This window comes from Zeus faber (genome assembly GCF_960531495.2).
Source record: "Zeus faber genome assembly, chromosome: 9".
NCBI lineage: Eukaryota > Metazoa > Chordata > Actinopteri > Zeiformes > Zeidae > Zeus > Zeus faber.
In genome coordinates this window covers 6,949,239-6,966,630 of record NC_137197.1, presented here as the reverse complement: position 1 = coordinate 6,966,630, position 17,392 = coordinate 6,949,239, and the positions used below count along the sequence as shown (strand labels likewise).

Genomic DNA, 17,392 nt, shown 5'->3' with positions numbered 1-17,392 from the left:
ACAGAATATTTGAATGTTCTAAACAAAATGTGGACACTCAAAAACGTATTTATTTTCAACAGCCAACATATGCAAAGCTCTCAGTAATGATAAACCTGCTAAATAACAAGCGTTCATCTGCCTTGTCTTTTATAAAAAAAATCTTGAGTAACCAAAAAATAAAACAAAAAAACCTTTCCTTCAGTTGTTGTACAATACTTGTTACAGATTTGCCAAATGAGGGAGCTTGGAATGATTTTGAAAACAATTTAACAGAATAACCAAAAGCTATGATAAAATGAAAACGGGTACTGCATCCATCGCTACAAAAGGTGAGCGTGTGGAGTGAATTATCGCATCACAACGCTCTCCTCCACGCAAACTTTCTTTAAGGGTGGTGCTACTGAGCCATCAACTTCATCCTGTTGAAGGAAGGGACACATTCAGATGGGATACATACACACATTCAGTTTTTAATACAATTTGTTTTGCTCCAAGTGACACGACGTATCATGCCAACAACCCCGATTATTTCTATTCCAGTCGTAATCCCAGTTGACGGCATAGAGCTCCGTGCTCTACCTGAGTGCTCGGAGCGCTGCGTCGGGCTGTGCCGGAGGAGAGAAGATCTTCCTTGATCAGAGTCGGAGGTTCATCTGCTCCTTCCTGACCGGGGTGAATTGGCTCTGTATTCAAATTCGACACATGGAGTTACGTTCCAAAATGATTCCACTGTCTACTTTTCATACGACAGAAAGCCCAATTTAATTGGACAAGCGCTATTCCATGAGGGCTGATAAACAGTAGAACTAACACAGAGGTTTTACTTCATGCTCCACTCTGCTTTACAGAAAGTAGCTATCCTGCACTCAGGAAGCTGTTAAGAACTTTTATTAGGGAGAAAAAAAAAAAAAATCACAAAATAATCACAACCTGTTGTCTGTAATTATCAATACATCATAACACTTTTAAATAGAACTGTGATAGAAAAGCAATATCACACTCGAGATTGTCCTGAAATAGAAAAGTGCCAAAAAGCTAACAAACTATCTTAAAAATTAGTTCTACATCCCTTATACTTTAATAGCATCCAAATTGACTTCTCACCTCGGAAACATAGAAGAAGAATCTTTTACTCAGAAAAATAATCAGAAGACTCTTTTACTGACCACACTGGCCACACTACAACACATTCATACACACACACACACACACACACACACACACGGTTTTGGATGGTTTTTCCCCATCCTGGCTTGTCCTTCCTCCGGGGGGGGGCAGCCAGGAGCAGTGGGCAGCATTCGTCGACGCACCGGGGGACCTGGTGACCAGTGTCCATCGCCAGTCAGACGATGAGGATGTGTGCATGTTTTTGGTGGGGGTCCTTAGTGATGTGAGATGGAGCACGGGGAGAACATGCAAATGCCACACAGAAAGGACCCGAATTGGGAGAAAACCCACCAGAGCACGGGGCTAACAGCGCCCCAGGCGGGAATCGAACCCAGGACCTTCTTGCTGTGAGACAGCGGTGCAATGCACTGTGCCCTTGTACCAAAGCAGGAATAACAGCTGGGCTGAAAGGCCATTTCATAGAGTATAAAGAACGTAGCTTACAGCTCATGAGATGTGTTCAGATGCTTGCACTAAGTCTGTTGCTCTGCTTTGGTATATTTTAAGGAATAGGACTACACACAAAAATAAGGAGTCCTTGTAGGAGAAGGATTCTTCAACATGTAATGGACGGTGTCTTTAATGCCATCCATCAAGAAAAGTTGCTTAAATAAACATAGAAAATGAAATATAAAATAGCGGGAAAATAATAAATATACACAACCTACTAACTAACAATTCACTAATATGGACAAAATAACCTTTCCCTAAGGAAGAAACAGCAATAAGTTGTTCCCTTTATGCATAAATCAACACACAAATCCTACAGATCTTTCATGGTCACTGATCAGGATGGTGCTCGGCTATTTGATTTTACGAAGATGTCTGCCACTGTCTGTTTTAATGACCAAATGTTATGGCATTTTTGGAACTTTGCTTTTAAAAAAGTACTGTATAAACAAAGAGTTTCATTGTTGTGAGGCTTGTTGAGGTGCTCAAACAGACGGTGAACTTCTCAGCAGCAGGGTCTGGGTCATGGTCAAGTGAACGACTGCCCGGCTTTGCTTTACTTTACAGGATGTGAGGCAACAACCACATGGGCCTCAATGAAACCTGACTTTTTTTTTTTGTTTGTTTTAAATGGGACTGTGTGAGGGCGGCAACGGACGTACCGTCCACACTTTCCTGGCCCAGCATCGGTGGCTGAGAGTCTTCCGGTCGGAGGCCGGAGGAGTGGGGCGGACTGACGTGCTGCGAGCTGGAGGTGCTGCTGCTGTTGTCCGTTTTGGGCTGGTAAACATCTGACAGGAAGCTCTGGTTGCTGGTCTCATCTGAAGTGCACACAGGTCAGAAAGAAAAAGGGTGAAAAATAATCAAACTTGTTCAGAACTTGTGATCGGGACAGGGCATCTAGTTTGGCCCACACAACATACAAAGTCTGGTATGATATGGACGATATATGATATATGACATGATATATTTGGTTTTAATATGATATGGCATGATATATATGATATGGTATGTTATTATATATATGATTTGGTATGATATAGATGATATGGTTTGACATCATATATATGATATGGTATGATATGCCATAATATGTCTGGTATCATGGTATGTATGGTATCATATTATGATATGCTATGGTATGATAGGATATATGATATGGTATGATATGACACATGATATATGGTATGATATGATATATATGATACATATGCTATAGTATGGTATGATAAGATAAATGATATGACATTTGATATATGGTATGATATATGATGATGTATGATATGGTATATGATATATATGATGATATGGTATGGTGTGACATGTGATATATGATATGATTATATGGTATGGTTTGACGTGATACAGTACATAATATATGGTATGATATGGTATATGATGATATGGTATGATTTGACGTGATATATAATATGATATGATGATATGGTATGAGCTGACATATGATATAAGATGATATGGTATGATATATGGATATGGAATTATATGATATGTGATATGGTATCATATGGTATATGATATGGTATTATATATTGATATGGTATGATATGACAAGGTATGATATATGATATGATATGATATGATATATGATATGCATGAACACACCTATGAAATCAAGCAAGGAGCTGGTGTTTTCCAGGACATCCTTCAGACCTCGAGACTCTCCACCTGTAGATTTGGTTCGATATATCTGGCGACAAAAGGAAACCGAAGTACGTTTGGATTAAAGTGGTGATCAATCAACACGTGGATAAGCACAAGTCATATGGAATGCGTCAGAGCCATACCTGCTTTGTTTCCGTGACGGGCACCCACTTAAATATGCGTAAGGACGTGTCTCCAACTGTAACCCACTTCTTCTCCCTTTTGATAGCAATCGGTTTGAGGAATTTGCAGAACAGAAATTCCGTTTCAAGAGAATCCCGTTTGTGTTTCCAATGACCAACGGGTTAAGTTGCGGCGGAGGCGAAAACACAATAAGCAGTAATACGAATAGAGGCGTGAGGAATTATGCAATAAACCAAACAATTGACAATCAACCTCCGTATGCACAATACAAATCGACACAGCATACGACGCCAAACTGAAGAATCAGGTCAAAGGGCTTTGGGGTTAGCTATTAAAAAAATAAATAAAAAAGGCTGTATTACGTATTAAATAAATAACGGCATGGAAGCCATGTTGATACATGGTGGTGCAGCTACCGTTAGCCCCGCCCACCACTCCTATCGGAGCAGCCGATTGGCGAATATGTCTGTCAATCGCCGCAACTTTACTCCTGAAGTTTGTCAGGCATTGCCCCCCAGATGCTAAAGCGCCGTGGAATAAATGTGCCCATCCCGACACGCTCCCGTTCCGCACGTCGACGTACCATTTGCGCACTTTCTCAATGGCCGCCAGAACCTTTTTAATGTCATCTTTCGCGCGACTCCGCGTCTCGGCGCGGCCCGACCTCGCAGACATCTTCACCGCCGCCCACGACTCATCAACAGCTGCGTCTCAAAACTTCAAACTCGCCCTTCGCCCGCCCGGTCTCGCGAGACCGGGCGGGCCCCTGTGAGCTCGTCCGATTGTGTCGTCCTCGCCGGCACGTCTCGCGCGATTTGGCCGCCGCCCTTGCGCTCAGTTTTGTGGATTCTGGATTTACGTTCGTGTTTCCATTTATTTCTCGTCAATGATTGTGACACCGCCTCCGCTTTCGGCTTTTGTAAATTGTAACCAGCACGAGCACCCTGTGGCGTATTATAGTCTGTATCAGGACACTGCATATGACAAGTACTTTTAGTTGTAATACTTTTAAACAATCCAGGAGCAAATACTTGCACTGGCCTGTACTCGAACTTAAGTAGAAACGACGAGGTGGTACCTACACTTTAAAAAGAGTATTTTTAATTATTTTTTTTGTACAAGAACAATATATAATATTTGTACTCATAATGTACATTGAAACATGTAGTGCACCCACATTGTCCTCGGTGGACATCTACCGCCGCCGCTTACTACATCTGGTTGCATCGCATCGCATCGTATAAAGAAAGACATGTGACATGTTCTACTGACGTCAGTGCCACGCTTGGGCGCTGGGGGGCGTCATCCAGCCGCACAGTGACCACAGCGCTCCCGGTTTTAGTGAGACGACTAGTTTGTCAATCTCCTACTTTTTTTTCTTTTCTGGATTCAATGCGTCCGCACGGGGAGGCGCGCCCGTTTTGGCCGACTATGGCGCGCATCCAAGTCATCGTTTGCAATGGATTCCGTTTTGAACGGCGTGTTGTCCACCGTTGTCTCCATCTACCAGCGGCGACAGAGGTGCAGCCGGTTGCTCATGCCACCGGGAGGAGTCCTGACAGTTGCTGTGGCTTTCTGGCCAAATCTCAGCTCGGTCGTGTTTTGTGTGTGTGTGTGTGTGGGCGTAAAACGCATCTTTTACGCACTCTGTGAGGCGCAGCACCAATAACTACAGCTCATGGGTCAAAGTGACAGAGAGAAAGAAGAAAAAAAAAAAAGACGGATGGAGAAACCTCACATCTGGAATGACACAACATTACCGGAAGTGTCACGGACGGACGTGTGGCCTTCAAATGAAGAGCCCCAAGCTCTGCCGTCAAACCCAAGCGGCGCTTCAAGGGCGACATAACGTGGCCGCACGGTGCATATTATTTATGGATATTGACGTTAACTTGCACAAAATGTCTACTTTTGTCAGAATGGTTGACGTAGAGATGTACTCTCTTTTTTGAAAGTTTAGGGTTCATTGTGTACTGCCATTTTCCCCCTCTTTATTATATATATATATATATATTTTTTTTTTTAGGTTTATCGCATGTTTCCAAAATGCTCTGTTGGGTTTGAAATTACATTTCACTGCATATATGTATGAAAGTACGTGTGTGTACGTGACAAATAAAAAATCTTGAATCTTGAATCTCGAAATGGGAGTGAACGGCGAAGAAAACCGAGTCGCCATGGAAACGCGCGTGTCAACGTTCTCCGCGAAATTTCCCCCGGGAGTTCTCTCGTGTCAAAATAAGACGCTCGCGGTTGGTTCCGAACGTCAATTGACGACGGGGCTCGGGCGTCTCGAGTTTGATGAGCGAACGGAGCTCGCCGACGTCAACAATCACAGTCAGGAGCTTTGTTAGAAATAAGGAAATAAAGCATCACAGTAATACACGTAAACAAATGTGAAATAATATCACAGCGTCCCCTTGGTGAGTGTACTTTAAATTTGAAAACCGGGAAAGCAAGCGGAAGTGTGAAAGCTAGCTGCGTTCGTAGCTTGACGGCAGATGGTGGCTTCACACACTGGGGCGTTGGACCGTCACTAGACCCAGGGAGCGGGTCCAACAGCCCGCGATACGAGCCATGGGCCATTGGCCGCGGTAAGGGAATGCAGGATTTATTATTTTTTATTTTTTTATCAGTATATCTATAGAGACATTTCCCTATTAATCAGCTGAACCAGGCAGCGATGGACCGTGTGAAAAGCTCCATGCAGCAGGTACCGAGCGCTCTGCCCAAAGTGATCCGACGGAGCGGAGGGGCCAACAGCCTGGAGCTGGAGAAGGAGACGTTCGAGAGGGGCCAGGTATGGACCAATATATGTGTGTATGTACATGTTCTAAAGGGCGTGACATGCCCAAGGTGCCTTATTATTTTACAGTGTGTTGGGATTATAAGGGTTTTCAGTGTAAGAAGCAGGGTGCGTGCTGTCATGTCCCACACTGCAGATATGTAGAGGCTGCATAGACAGACACAGATAGATATAAACTTTATTCATACCCAGAGGAAAATTGTAGTTACAGCTGCTCAAATCAACTATGAGAGCTAAAAATATATATAGAAAAATGGCAATATGCAATAAACCTAAATATTAGGTAAACATTGGCAGTTAACAATAACCAATAAACCTCTGTATCAACGATTCACACTCTCGAAAATGGCAAATTGGGCAAGTTTGCATGCAGACAACAATGGCGTGTGTAAACACAAATCTCTGCACAGCATGTACATAGCTTCAAAATCTTTCTGCAGACAGCATTTATTTTTAAAAGCACATTTTCCAGATCCTGGATCGGCGGGGTCCACACGCTTGTTGTTGCAACTGATCAGCCCAGATAGCAGTCAGCCCCCCTGTGCAACAAAAGAGTTGTTGAAATGTAGGTCAATGGCCTTTTGAATTGAGATAACTGGGCTCTTTCGCCTATTAACTGTATGGAGCAGAACACAGCGGGCTCTATGGTCTATGGAGGACCACCATGTTTGAGCTGCTGCCAAAAGCCTTCTAGTTCGGCTGTAGATCTGCAATGCATTGTGATCAGTGGTTTCAGTGATGGCGTGATGGGATTTAGACAAACTGCTGGCAGGTTTATACTTGCATTAGTTTAAAAGGTATTGGGAGAATGGAGGAAGGTATCTCCTGTTTGTCCTGGCCTCTTTAATGTTGGCGATGAATAATAAATGGCAGACGGCTTTAATGGGTGCTTCTGACTTTTTGTGAAGTTATGAAAACTATGTCAGTGAGCATATATAGCACGCTGTTGTTCTGTGGACTCGTCTGCTTCCTGCCCGCCTGTCTGGTGGTCTCCCCTCCCCTCTCCCAGGACCAGGGAATGGGAAGCTGCAAAAGTAGGTCAAATGAATCAAGCCGGGCTAAGTTGCAGGCCATAGTTTGTTTTTTCGCTCTGTGTCCCTTATTTACAGTCGCTGCTAAATGAGTTGCTGCGCACCTCATAGTCAGCGAAAGGTAGACGTGACGTCAGGCTGTTGAGGTGCACACAGGGTTCCCTTCTCCCCCGATCAGGACATTAGCGACATGGATTAAAGGAGATGCACACGTGGCTTTAGGTGTACAGCGACAAGCCTAGTCACTAGGTCACTGTCAGTCTCGACTAAGAACTAATTCTGCTTCTTTGGAAGCATGCCAAGGCAACAACAGTAGAAACACAGCAATGTATGTATGCAGATCCTGAACATGTGTCTCAGTGTGCACATGTTCATCACTGTGTAGGTTGTGTAGGTATTTAAAAAATAAATCAGTTTGACTGGAGGATTATTAGCTGTATTCTGATAACTCAAGATTCAAGATTCAAGATTTTTATTTGTCACATACATATACATACTTCCATACATATATGCAGTGAAATGTAATGCAACGCACCCGGTGATAGCACACAATAAGTCCTAGGAAAAAGTACTAAAATAAAATAAAAAGTAGAAAATTCCTTTCTAATAGACCGACTAACTGACTCCTAAAACGTAATACAGTAAGTGGAATACTTATAGAATAAGATAAAAAATATATAGAATAAAATACAATAAAAAATAAATTGAAATAAATAAATTGAAATAAAATGAATGGTGAATGGTGATCACTATCAAACTGATGTTTCATAAATCAATGTGATCAGTTTGCCTGCTGCCGCCAACATGACAGGAAGAAGTATTCAGACCAAACCAGTGTCGATACAGATATCAGCATTTGGACCCTGACAGTCAGCGATCCTTCTCTGCTTCTACGTCTGTGGTGATACTGAATTCAATCCACCAAGGCTGGATTAGTATATCACCTTGGTATTGTATTAGGAAGAGGATTTGCAGTGTGGTTTTCCTTGCTATTGTTTTTTTGTTGTTGTTGTTGTTGTTTTTAATATATATTTAGTATTGTGCTTGATTTTTGACTGCAGTCATAAAGCTGTCGCAGGCCATTCAGGAATCAATGAAACCGCTCTGTGCTTTAGAGAGATCAGCCTGAGATAATCTCTTCTGATCTGTTGTGCTCCAAAGCTGCCTAAATCTGCTTGGTCGCTGGCTTTCACCTCCACCATAGAAAACCCACTGTCTGTCTGGGTCTGCGTGTGCGTTCACTCCCCCAATCAGACCCAGTTCTGTGTGTCCATCTAACACGTTCTCTCATTTCAATAATTATTTTCCAAATGCAGCTTTTACTAATACATCCAATCATGTAGCCTCATGTTTTATTAATATGATACAGTAGAGGATCTAGGTATGGAAAATATAATACCTTTATGAATCAATTGCATAATGCATAATTTCCTTTTCCTTCTAAATTAAGCACCTAAGACAGATCAACTCTGTCCACTAGTACAGAAGATATTTGTTTTTGTAGCTTACATTGCCGTGGAAACATTGTGTGAACTCACTGGTAATAATACTTATCTTTTTGTGATATATATTTTAATTTGTTTTGGTTTCAGTTTTAAGCAATCAGTGTAATTCAGATTTGTTACGATACAATTAATTTCAATTGTGTCTTAAAAAATGTTATGGTTGGGTTGGGCTCGGACAGGATAGAGCATATCATATACAGGACTGTTACAGGACATCAATAGTCATAAATATGACTGTTGATTCCAAAGTTGAGTTGGGTAAACACCAGGGCGTGTTCGAATCCTCCCTGTCATATTGTACCCACCGAGTTATAAAAAGAACGGAGCAGGCTAGCCAGATAGAACACATCGCTTGGCTGTTAATGACATGTTATGCTCTCATAATAGCAACTGCCTCTTTAATTTAGAGTTTAGGGGGATTTAATCTTTGGCATGCTTTCCTTGTGGGCAGGAAATGTTTTAATTGTGTATGTTCTGTTCTATTTCCAATAGCAGAGCATTCAGCAACAAGTTTTCAATAACAAACACAACATCTAAAATAAACACATTGAGTTGCTGTGAGGCTCCAAAATGTCAAAGATGTCTACTCTTTACTAGATTGCAGAGCAGTGCACGGACCATGTTGTTGTTATTTATTTTTAAATAAAGCCGTAAAGGTAGTAATCTCTTAACCGATTCAATCCATAATAAGTAGCTGTGGCTGAGTTCTGAGGCACTTGTCAATCAGCGGGGACGTGTTGCATACTGAGTGACACCACATCTTGCATAATTAGGGCTTTAAGTGTGTTTCCACCAGCTGCCTCCTTTTCCTCTGCTCTACAACAACACAGTGACTTGCAGGGATGTGCCAAAGTAGTCGACTGGGCGTTTGTCAACATAAGTTTGAATTATTTGTTTTGCATTCTCTATCAATGATCCAGGCGTATCCTAGCATGAAAGCCCTTTCAGCCTTACTGTTTTTAAAGTATATTCATTAGACAGTGATTTTTTTTTTCTTTTTTTATCTGTGCCAAAATGTGTATTTTACAAATGTTTTGTTAAGTGATTCATCCGTTAGTGGCTTTTTTGTATACACAGACTTGTCAACTTGTTGTTCAGAACTTCCACCAGCTTGTCGACTATTTAAAAAAAAGAAAAGAAAATACACTTTGCACTCGTGTGTGTGTGTGTGTGTGTGTGTGTGTGTGTGTGTGTGTGTGTGTGTGTGTGTGTGTGTGTGTGTGTGTGTGTGTGTGTGTGTGTGTGTGTGTGTGTGTGTGTGTGTGTGTGTGTGTGTGTGTGGACTTTTACTCCCCATGCCACCGTGTCTCCTCATGCTGCATGGTGCCCCAGCAGCTGAGGAATGCAGGGGAGGAGCATAGCTGTGGCCCTTGGGCCCAAGCAGGACACAGCAGGGGTAGAGTGAGAGAAGCACTTTAATCTCTTCCTCCCTCTCCCGCCATAGGTCTCTCTGGGTCTGCCTTTTCTCTTTTTATCTCTCTCTTTTTTGTTACTGGTCATGACGTTATATCGGCTATCGTTCCCCTTATCAACCAATGCCTCAAGTTCTTTCTTCTTGTATTTTTGGGCATTTTAAGAAACATTCCCATGGAGTGCATGCACCCAGATAGAAGTGTCCAGTGAAAGCACTGAGGCAGCAGAAACAGCAGGCAGTGATTTGTGGCCCCATTGGACAAACTGTCCCTTGTATAATAGTGCTGGACGTGTGTGACCAGTCAGTGAAGTGGAAGTCCTAATGACATGATGGTTTATATAGGATTATTTTGGCCATAACTCTTATAATGGACAGAAACAAACACCATTCGAGCCAGTTGAAATAAATCTATGTTGCATTTTGAATCACATTAGTGACCACCACTTACTAAAGCAAAACAAAGCCATTACATATTTGCACTACTACAGTGCGATAAAATATTTCTCATGAGGGATTAATGTGGCAATTTATGTTAATGACATATACCGCATTTTACCGCTCACTCAGATTGTTTGGATTACAGTGAGTTATAAAGAAAGTGAAAGTATATCATGGATTGAGTTGACACTCCGCTCCGAGCAGTAATCGAACTGGAAGGCGCTCACCAGACTGGGAGCACGCTAATCCTGCAGACAACCTGAGAGCGGTGCGGAGAATACAGATGCTCTTGGGTGGATTTGTCTCCCCCAAAGATAAAGTAGCATCATCATGACAAGTCTCTCCGGTCGAACACCTCCCACGGCGCCTGTGAGCACAATCCTAATGGAGGTACCTTGATGCTGCTTTATGTGGCACATCTGCCGTGTTTGATTGGTGTGGCCTTGGCCTGCCTACGACCAGGAGAAGCCCCCCTTGTCCGTCAGATGTCACAGTTTGAGTGCAGGATCGGCCGCGGGAGAGGCCAAAGCATGAGAGCAAAATCTCTGTGAACAAGTGAAAAAGCAATCGCTACTTGTCTTGAACTCTGATTTGTAATGTCTCGAGAGTGTGACGAATATCCTAAGCGTGCCCGGAGAAATACTAAACTGTGAGTAAAAGACTATTTTGAAACGGAGAAACTGTCGCTCTGTTGATTTGCCATTCGCCGTACCAGGAAGGGAGTTGACTCTGTGGGAAAAGGGCAAGCATTGTCCTTAAACAGAATGTTTTTTTTGTTTAGCCCCCAACAGTTTAATGAGTAGCAAATTAATGAATGCCACTGGGCCGGCCTTAGTCCACTGGTGTTACTTTCCAGACATTCAGTAAACGTGTTTGAGGGTTTTTTGTTTTTTTTTTGCTTACTTATTACTCCCTGTATAACGGATGGCGTGGAACAAGAATGCGTGGCGATGTCTGGGTTTTCATATGTGTATAGATTCCTCCGTGAAAATGAAAGGTATACAAATTCTGCCCCGTTCGTTTTTTCAGAGCCTGGGACGCTTCTCTCAGACAATGACATCGATCCGCGCTCGTTCTACCATTTCAATAGAAAACATCTGATCGACTCTGCATCTTCTCATTGTAAATTGTGTTCACAACTGCACAGGCAAGGCGTGCGTGACATGCCCCCCCCCCCCTCCTGATTCAAGGAGATGAGGTTGACAATCTCAGAGAAGCCAGACGGGGGCATCAGCCACCCAGTAGTAATAGTGATGATAATAATATCCCTCCCACGGTGCACATCGAGCGTTTTCTCCTTTTTTAGCCATTTTCCACGACAATTCTTCACTGTAGTTGGATGGTAGAAAAGAAAACGGGAAAACAATCCATATTTAAAATGGAACCGATGGCTATCTGGTGCAAACTATCTGCAGCCACATTGAATAAACGCGTTATTACATGTTAGAACAGACTATAATGTCGGCCGCTGCCAAAGCTTTTTATTTTTAAAGATCAAAAAAACAAAACTTCCACAGGTTGAAGTTGTATTACATTAAATCCCACTTGCAGGACGGTGTGTTTATCTACTTGGTGGTTGGGGGTTCCGGCCCCAATGCCATTGTGCGGCAGACAGCGGGGCTGATTTGCAAAATAAAGGCGCCCCACTGGCCCTGGATGCAGCCGCCGAGGAAGGGAAGGAGGCTCCGGGGGGCTGCGTTGACGTGTCCCGGCATCATCACCGGGGGTCGCTCTCGCGTGTCCCCCCCCCCCCCCCCCCCCCCGGCGGTCGGCTCCGGCGCTCGGAACCTCCCTCCGCCGCCCCGTCCAACCCAACCCAACCCAACCCAACCCAACCCATCCCATCCCAAGCCAACTCGACCCGCAGCAGCAGCAGCAGCACCGGGAGGGAAGGGGGACGCGGAAGGACGCGCACGCCGAGTATCCGACACTGAAAACGGGACACACGTTGAGCGGACGCACCGCGCCACCTCTCCGCTCCCAGCGCGCGCGCGTGTGTGTGTATGTGTGTGTGTGTGTGCGTGTGTGTGTGTGTGTGTGTGTGTGTGCGTGTGTGTGTGTGTGTTTTTCTTTCTTCTTCTTTTTTTTTTTTTTTTCCTGCACGGATCGCTTTCCCGTTACCAATCGGAGAAAACCAACGCACCGCACTCCTCGGTCCGTCTCGGGGCCGTCGTTATATTTTGTGAAGTGATCATGGACCTCGGTAAAATGGTAAGTTTTGGCGCAACTACTTGTTTAAAACTGAGCTTTTCGGGGGAACGGACCTCTGCGTGTTTTTCTTTTTGGGGAAGGAAGGGGTGGGTGGGTGGGTGGGGGGGGGGGGGTTGAACTGGAAACTAACTAGCTACCAAGACCCCAATTGTGTCAGTGTGTGTACACTGAATGCACCTTGTGTTTATCGCTGTCGTGTCGGCGGCTTGAAGGCTCATTCAATTTATTTGATCGTATTTATTTCAGTAAATATGCTGGAAACCACGGGATCCACTTTCAAGTAGTCGCACGCAGAGACCACCGCTTGCGCCGAGCGCGGACCACTAGAATGTGACAGGAATGTAAATAAAACATTCCCCTCTCCACGGTAGACGAATATCATATTGAGATAATGTGCCATCTGCTCGAAGGTCGCGTTTGTCTGTAATACAATAGCGACCAACGTGATCGTACCCTTTGTTTTGCAGCCAGATGGGCTGTATCGATCTGAAGCATTGACACCGCGCTCATTCAGTTTACAAGTGGAGTGTTTGTTCCCCACTGAGTGAGAAAGTTTTCTGTTACGGTTGTTTTTGTTTTGACTGTGAAGAATCGTGTATATAGGCCAACAGGCATTACAAGGACTGTTAAGTGAACCTGTAACCCAGCAGGTGCATATAGAGCAGAAGCAACTAGACATTTTACTGCCAACATGGTGTGTGTGTGGGGGGGGGGGGGTTTCCATATGAACATCCCCAGCCCTTCCAATACTCCTTGGCCAAGGAAAGCGATGAGGGGCTGTCTTGAGGCAGACACTAAAAGGGGGGAGGGGGGGGGGGGGGTCCTAATGTAACTGCAAACTGTGACTGGACAGGAAGTAATTGATGGCGGTAAATCTATACCCTTTTAAACCAACGCTTCAGTCGACCCGATGAGTATGTTTGGTCGTTCCTACCTGCGCAGTAGTCAGTCGCAGAGGGCACATTCCACGCGTAGTAATTTGGTCTGAAGGAGAAATTGAGCTTATCTTTATTACGTTGACCATTTCTCTCCGTCAGAGCAAAGCCCCTATTGGAGAAGTTTCTCACTTCAGTGGATTCTACCAAACTACCCAAGGCTCAGTCGATCTTCCAGCGAGAGTCTAGCTCCTTGGCTTGCGTTCTCAGGCCCCATGCTCTGGTTATTTGGCATGCATGGGGGACACGATGGTATGAAAACACAAGCCAGACAGATGCAAGACTCCGGGGCCAGTTGGATTCGGAAGAAGCGAAGCCTCCAAAGCGAGATTCCAAATCAAATATTTCTCGATGGAGTCAGGGGCGAGTTTCCCCCGCTTTTCAAATTTCTAGAACCAGGGAACTCTGAGAGAATGGTGCACTACGCCCTTTGCTGTTCCCATTTTTCACGTTGATTTATTAAAAATCTTGTAGGATTATCTAATTGTTCTTGGACCTTCTCATGGTCCACCCAACTTAAAAAGAAAAAAGAAAAAACTGTGCTGTGACGTTAACCTTATGTTTAAATTTGTGATTAATGAGCTCCCGGGTCAAACACTCTCATTCAGCTGCACAGATGTTCCTTTTATAGTGTGTTGTTATGACCTCACCACTTCTTCAGGAAGCCCGACTGGTTACACAAAGCACAGTGAGCTTCAGAGGTTGAGGCTTCCTCACAGGGGGTTGCAAAAAGGCTGTCTTGTTAGGAGAGGCTAATAAAGCCATGAGGGCTTAAGCCTAAATGTTTAACTGCACAAGAGCGGTCCCTTAGCCTGACCCTCAGGGCACACACACACACACACACACACAAATGTGCGCGCACACAGTGGTATTACACACACGTACAATACTGTATGTGTGTCTCTGGCACCTGCTGGCCTCCACCCCTTCCCCCAGGAACAAAAGCTACCGACTATGAGGTCACAGACTCATAGCTCGCAGCCCCATGTTTTCCTGCTCTTAATGGTCTCTGCGGAGATGACATGATCCCGCAGGACATGTGTCTTCCAAATGCAGTGTTATTGGTGGGTACTGCAAAGCATTATGTGGGAAAATGATCTTTTAGTAACAGCCTGATGTAAACATGATTGATGAGCAATTGGAAGTGATCATTTTTTTTAAATCTCTTCCTGCTCTCCAACGTGGTTAAATTAGACTTTATTTCATTCTTACTGTCCTTATTTCCCACTACTGTTCCCTTATTTCCCACTATATTTACAACGCGGCACGTGTGAGGTAACAGGTAATTAAAATCAATTATTTCTATGGTGCAAGGTAACCCTTGTTTCTTTAAGATGAGTGGTGTCACTGTTCCGGGCCTGTTCCCATGTCTTCAATCACACAGGAAAACGGACGGGTCAAAAACAGTTGGCCTTCATTCTCCCCTTTGATTCTCGGTGCCAGCCAGGCTTTTTAAAGAGGTGCAGAGTGACTGTTCCATGTAGCCCGGATGTTCCTGTCACATGTGCTAATGGTCTTGATGCAATCGGCACAACCTTTTCACAAAAGTGACCAATTGAATGGGGTGGAGAAAACATTACGCATGCCTCAAACCTCCGTCCAGATGCTTTTACGGTTTTCATAGAACCTTTTAAGCTGTAGTGTTGTGTGTAAAATACACTTCAAAACAAAAGCAAGCCTTGAAAGAATGGATCTCTTTGGCCTTTTGTGGGGATTTCTAATTATAACAGGAATTTCACATGTGGACACGTACACCTACGGTAGAAGGAGAAACAAATCTAGTGGGTGTCTTTTTTTTTTTTTTTTTTTTTCCTGTTTGTTTGACCTTTAAGTACAGCTGGAGCAGGCATCCAGAGTGACCGTGAGAGAGGTAGATGCTGGAACTGTGGTCTCCAACTCAAATGACCCGGGGGCCACTGGCCAGGTTGTCTTCTTCTCGGGGGTTCATGATGAACTTCAAAGGAAAAAAGACATGTTTGTTCGTTTTTTTCTTCCCCACATTAGTGAATTGCCTCGTAATCCTGTTAGAAATAGCTCTTGTGATCTATTGAATTATTTTTTTGCGGGCCAGATTTATCAATATATTATCACCATGTGAGCGGGCCACATTAAATCGTCCCGCGGGCCGGATGTGGCCCCCGGGCCCGTCATTTAAGACCCCTGTGATCGTGACCGACTGGCTCTTGTTACAAAATGAAGAGGAGGAGGCCGAAGCCGGGCATTTCTCCGCAGGCAGGAAATGGGCAGAACAGGGTGTGCCAGTACAGGAAGCCTGAGTGAGCGCCTGCCTCCCCCTATCCCCTACTCCTCCTCCACCTCCCTTACCTCCAGCCCCAGGGCCTCAGCCACAATGACCATGCCCCCCTCCACCTCAGCATACGGTGCAGGCCCGTTTACAGCCGACCACAAATGTTTCCTGTTTTCATTCCTCCCTATGTTTACCCGTCACCATAGGTGGGCTAATCTTGATGTGACACAGACATTGACCTCTGATGCATGTGTATTGACACGGACCGGTCTAGTCTCTCCCTCAACCCTCAACACATTTCGCAGAACCAAAAAAAAAATAGATGACACAATGTGAGGCCTTGCGCTTAGTCATAAATGAGCAATCAAACACTGGAAAGACAAAGGCTACAGTGCTTGCCCATTTTGTAATTCATTTTTGGCCTCAAGACTCAAAGCGGGATTGTCAGTTGAATTAGTTTTCCGATTGCATCCGACAGTGATTTCGAGGTGGGATTGTGGGACAAAACCAGAACGGGCGCACGGTTCGCCGGTGCTTAGCAGTACCTGTCGCATGTTCACATCTCATAGATGTTGGAAAGCTTGACCTTTTTGTGAAGTGGGTGGGGTGTACAATTTTGCAGTGGAGCACTACATTTTTTTTTTCTTTCTTTTTTTTTTTTTGCTCAGACGCATGATTCATGCATTTTATCGAAGGCATCTTTCCCAAAGTTCCTTGGGGATCTCCTCCCCCGGTCCTGCTCCCAAAGTGCTTTTATGGAGTTTGGGGAAACAAGACGTGGGGGATGGATTTGAGTGTAGGTCGCACAGTGAATGCTCCATCTGCCAATGCTGGAAGGAAAACCTGGTTTATGGCGTACGGGGCTGAGTACCAGAGACCAAAACAACGGGACCTATTCCAAATATTCAAGGTCAATTACATCTGTCATGTTTTCAGAAGAGGGGTACTAGATGAATCAGGCAAGCGACACTGGTACACGGGAAGCAACCTGCATTTTAAGCCAGGCAGACTTGTACCATAGCCGGGATTGCATTATTCTGAGATTGTTCGGCAACTAAAACCTCTAACTGCCTTCTGTACTGGGGAAGAATTTCCGGGTTGACCGTGGCCACATCCACCTTTTTTGTTTATTTATTTTTTTCATTCATATTTATCATGGTTTAAGAGCGGGAACAATACGTCGTACATCACCTAGTGCCAATAGAATCCTGTGTGCCAAAGCATGCACAAGGCACAATGACACGCATCACGTGGGTCAGCTCTGTCTTCCTTGCAAATCAGATGGAAATCAAATTCCCGAGGAATGCTTTGGTCACAGCAAATAAGTCAGAAAGGCTGGAGGGCGGATTGCGGGGAAATTGGTCAGCAATCAGGTGGGTGGGGGGTGATTTATTTAGCA

General features: G+C 44.3%; 2 protein-coding genes across 4 annotated transcripts in view; one reads left to right on the top strand and one right to left on the bottom strand.

The window, feature by feature from the left end:
- Positions 1 to 32: 32 nt before the first annotated feature.
- Positions 33 to 4,124, bottom strand: bcl7bb (BAF chromatin remodeling complex subunit BCL7B b). The gene is made up of 6 exons (XM_080006406.1): positions 3,989 to 4,124; positions 3,405 to 3,480; positions 3,223 to 3,307; positions 2,262 to 2,420; positions 562 to 665; positions 33 to 401 (listed from the first exon to the last, which is right to left on the bottom strand). Exons 1-6 carry the CDS (start codon positions 4,078 to 4,080, stop codon positions 330 to 332), a joined length of 588 nt encoding a protein of 195 aa, XP_079862532.1. The 5' UTR covers positions 4,081 to 4,124; the 3' UTR covers positions 33 to 329.
- A 1,785-nt stretch (positions 4,125 to 5,909) lies between these two features.
- hip1 (huntingtin interacting protein 1) overlaps positions 5,910 to 17,392 on the top strand; it is a 38,309-nt gene continuing 26,826 nt past the window's right edge. For 2 of the 3 annotated variants that reach the window (XM_080006386.1, XM_080006385.1), the window contains exons 1-2: positions 5,910 to 5,999; positions 6,074 to 6,205. In XM_080006386.1, the coding sequence (XP_079862512.1) occupies positions 6,089 to 6,205 (117 nt within the window). In that variant the 5' untranslated portion in view covers positions 5,910 to 5,999; positions 6,074 to 6,088. Of the gene's footprint in view, positions 6,000 to 6,073; positions 6,206 to 12,513; positions 12,811 to 17,392 lie in introns of those variants that run through there. The other variant, XM_080006387.1, reaches the window with a different exon arrangement.

Coding starts and splice junctions, on each gene's coding strand:
- bcl7bb (XM_080006406.1), bottom strand. CDS start 4,080: ATGTCTGCGAGGTCGGGCCGCGCCGAGACGCGGAGTCGCGCGAAAGAT. Junction 3,308..3,404: donor CCGTCACGGAAACAAAGCAG/GTATGGCTCTGA, acceptor TTTTGTCGCCAG/ATATATCGAACCAAATCTAC. Junction 402..561: donor GCAGCGCTCCGAGCACTCAG/GTAGAGCACGGA, acceptor TTCCTTCAACAG/GATGAAGTTGATGGCTCAGT.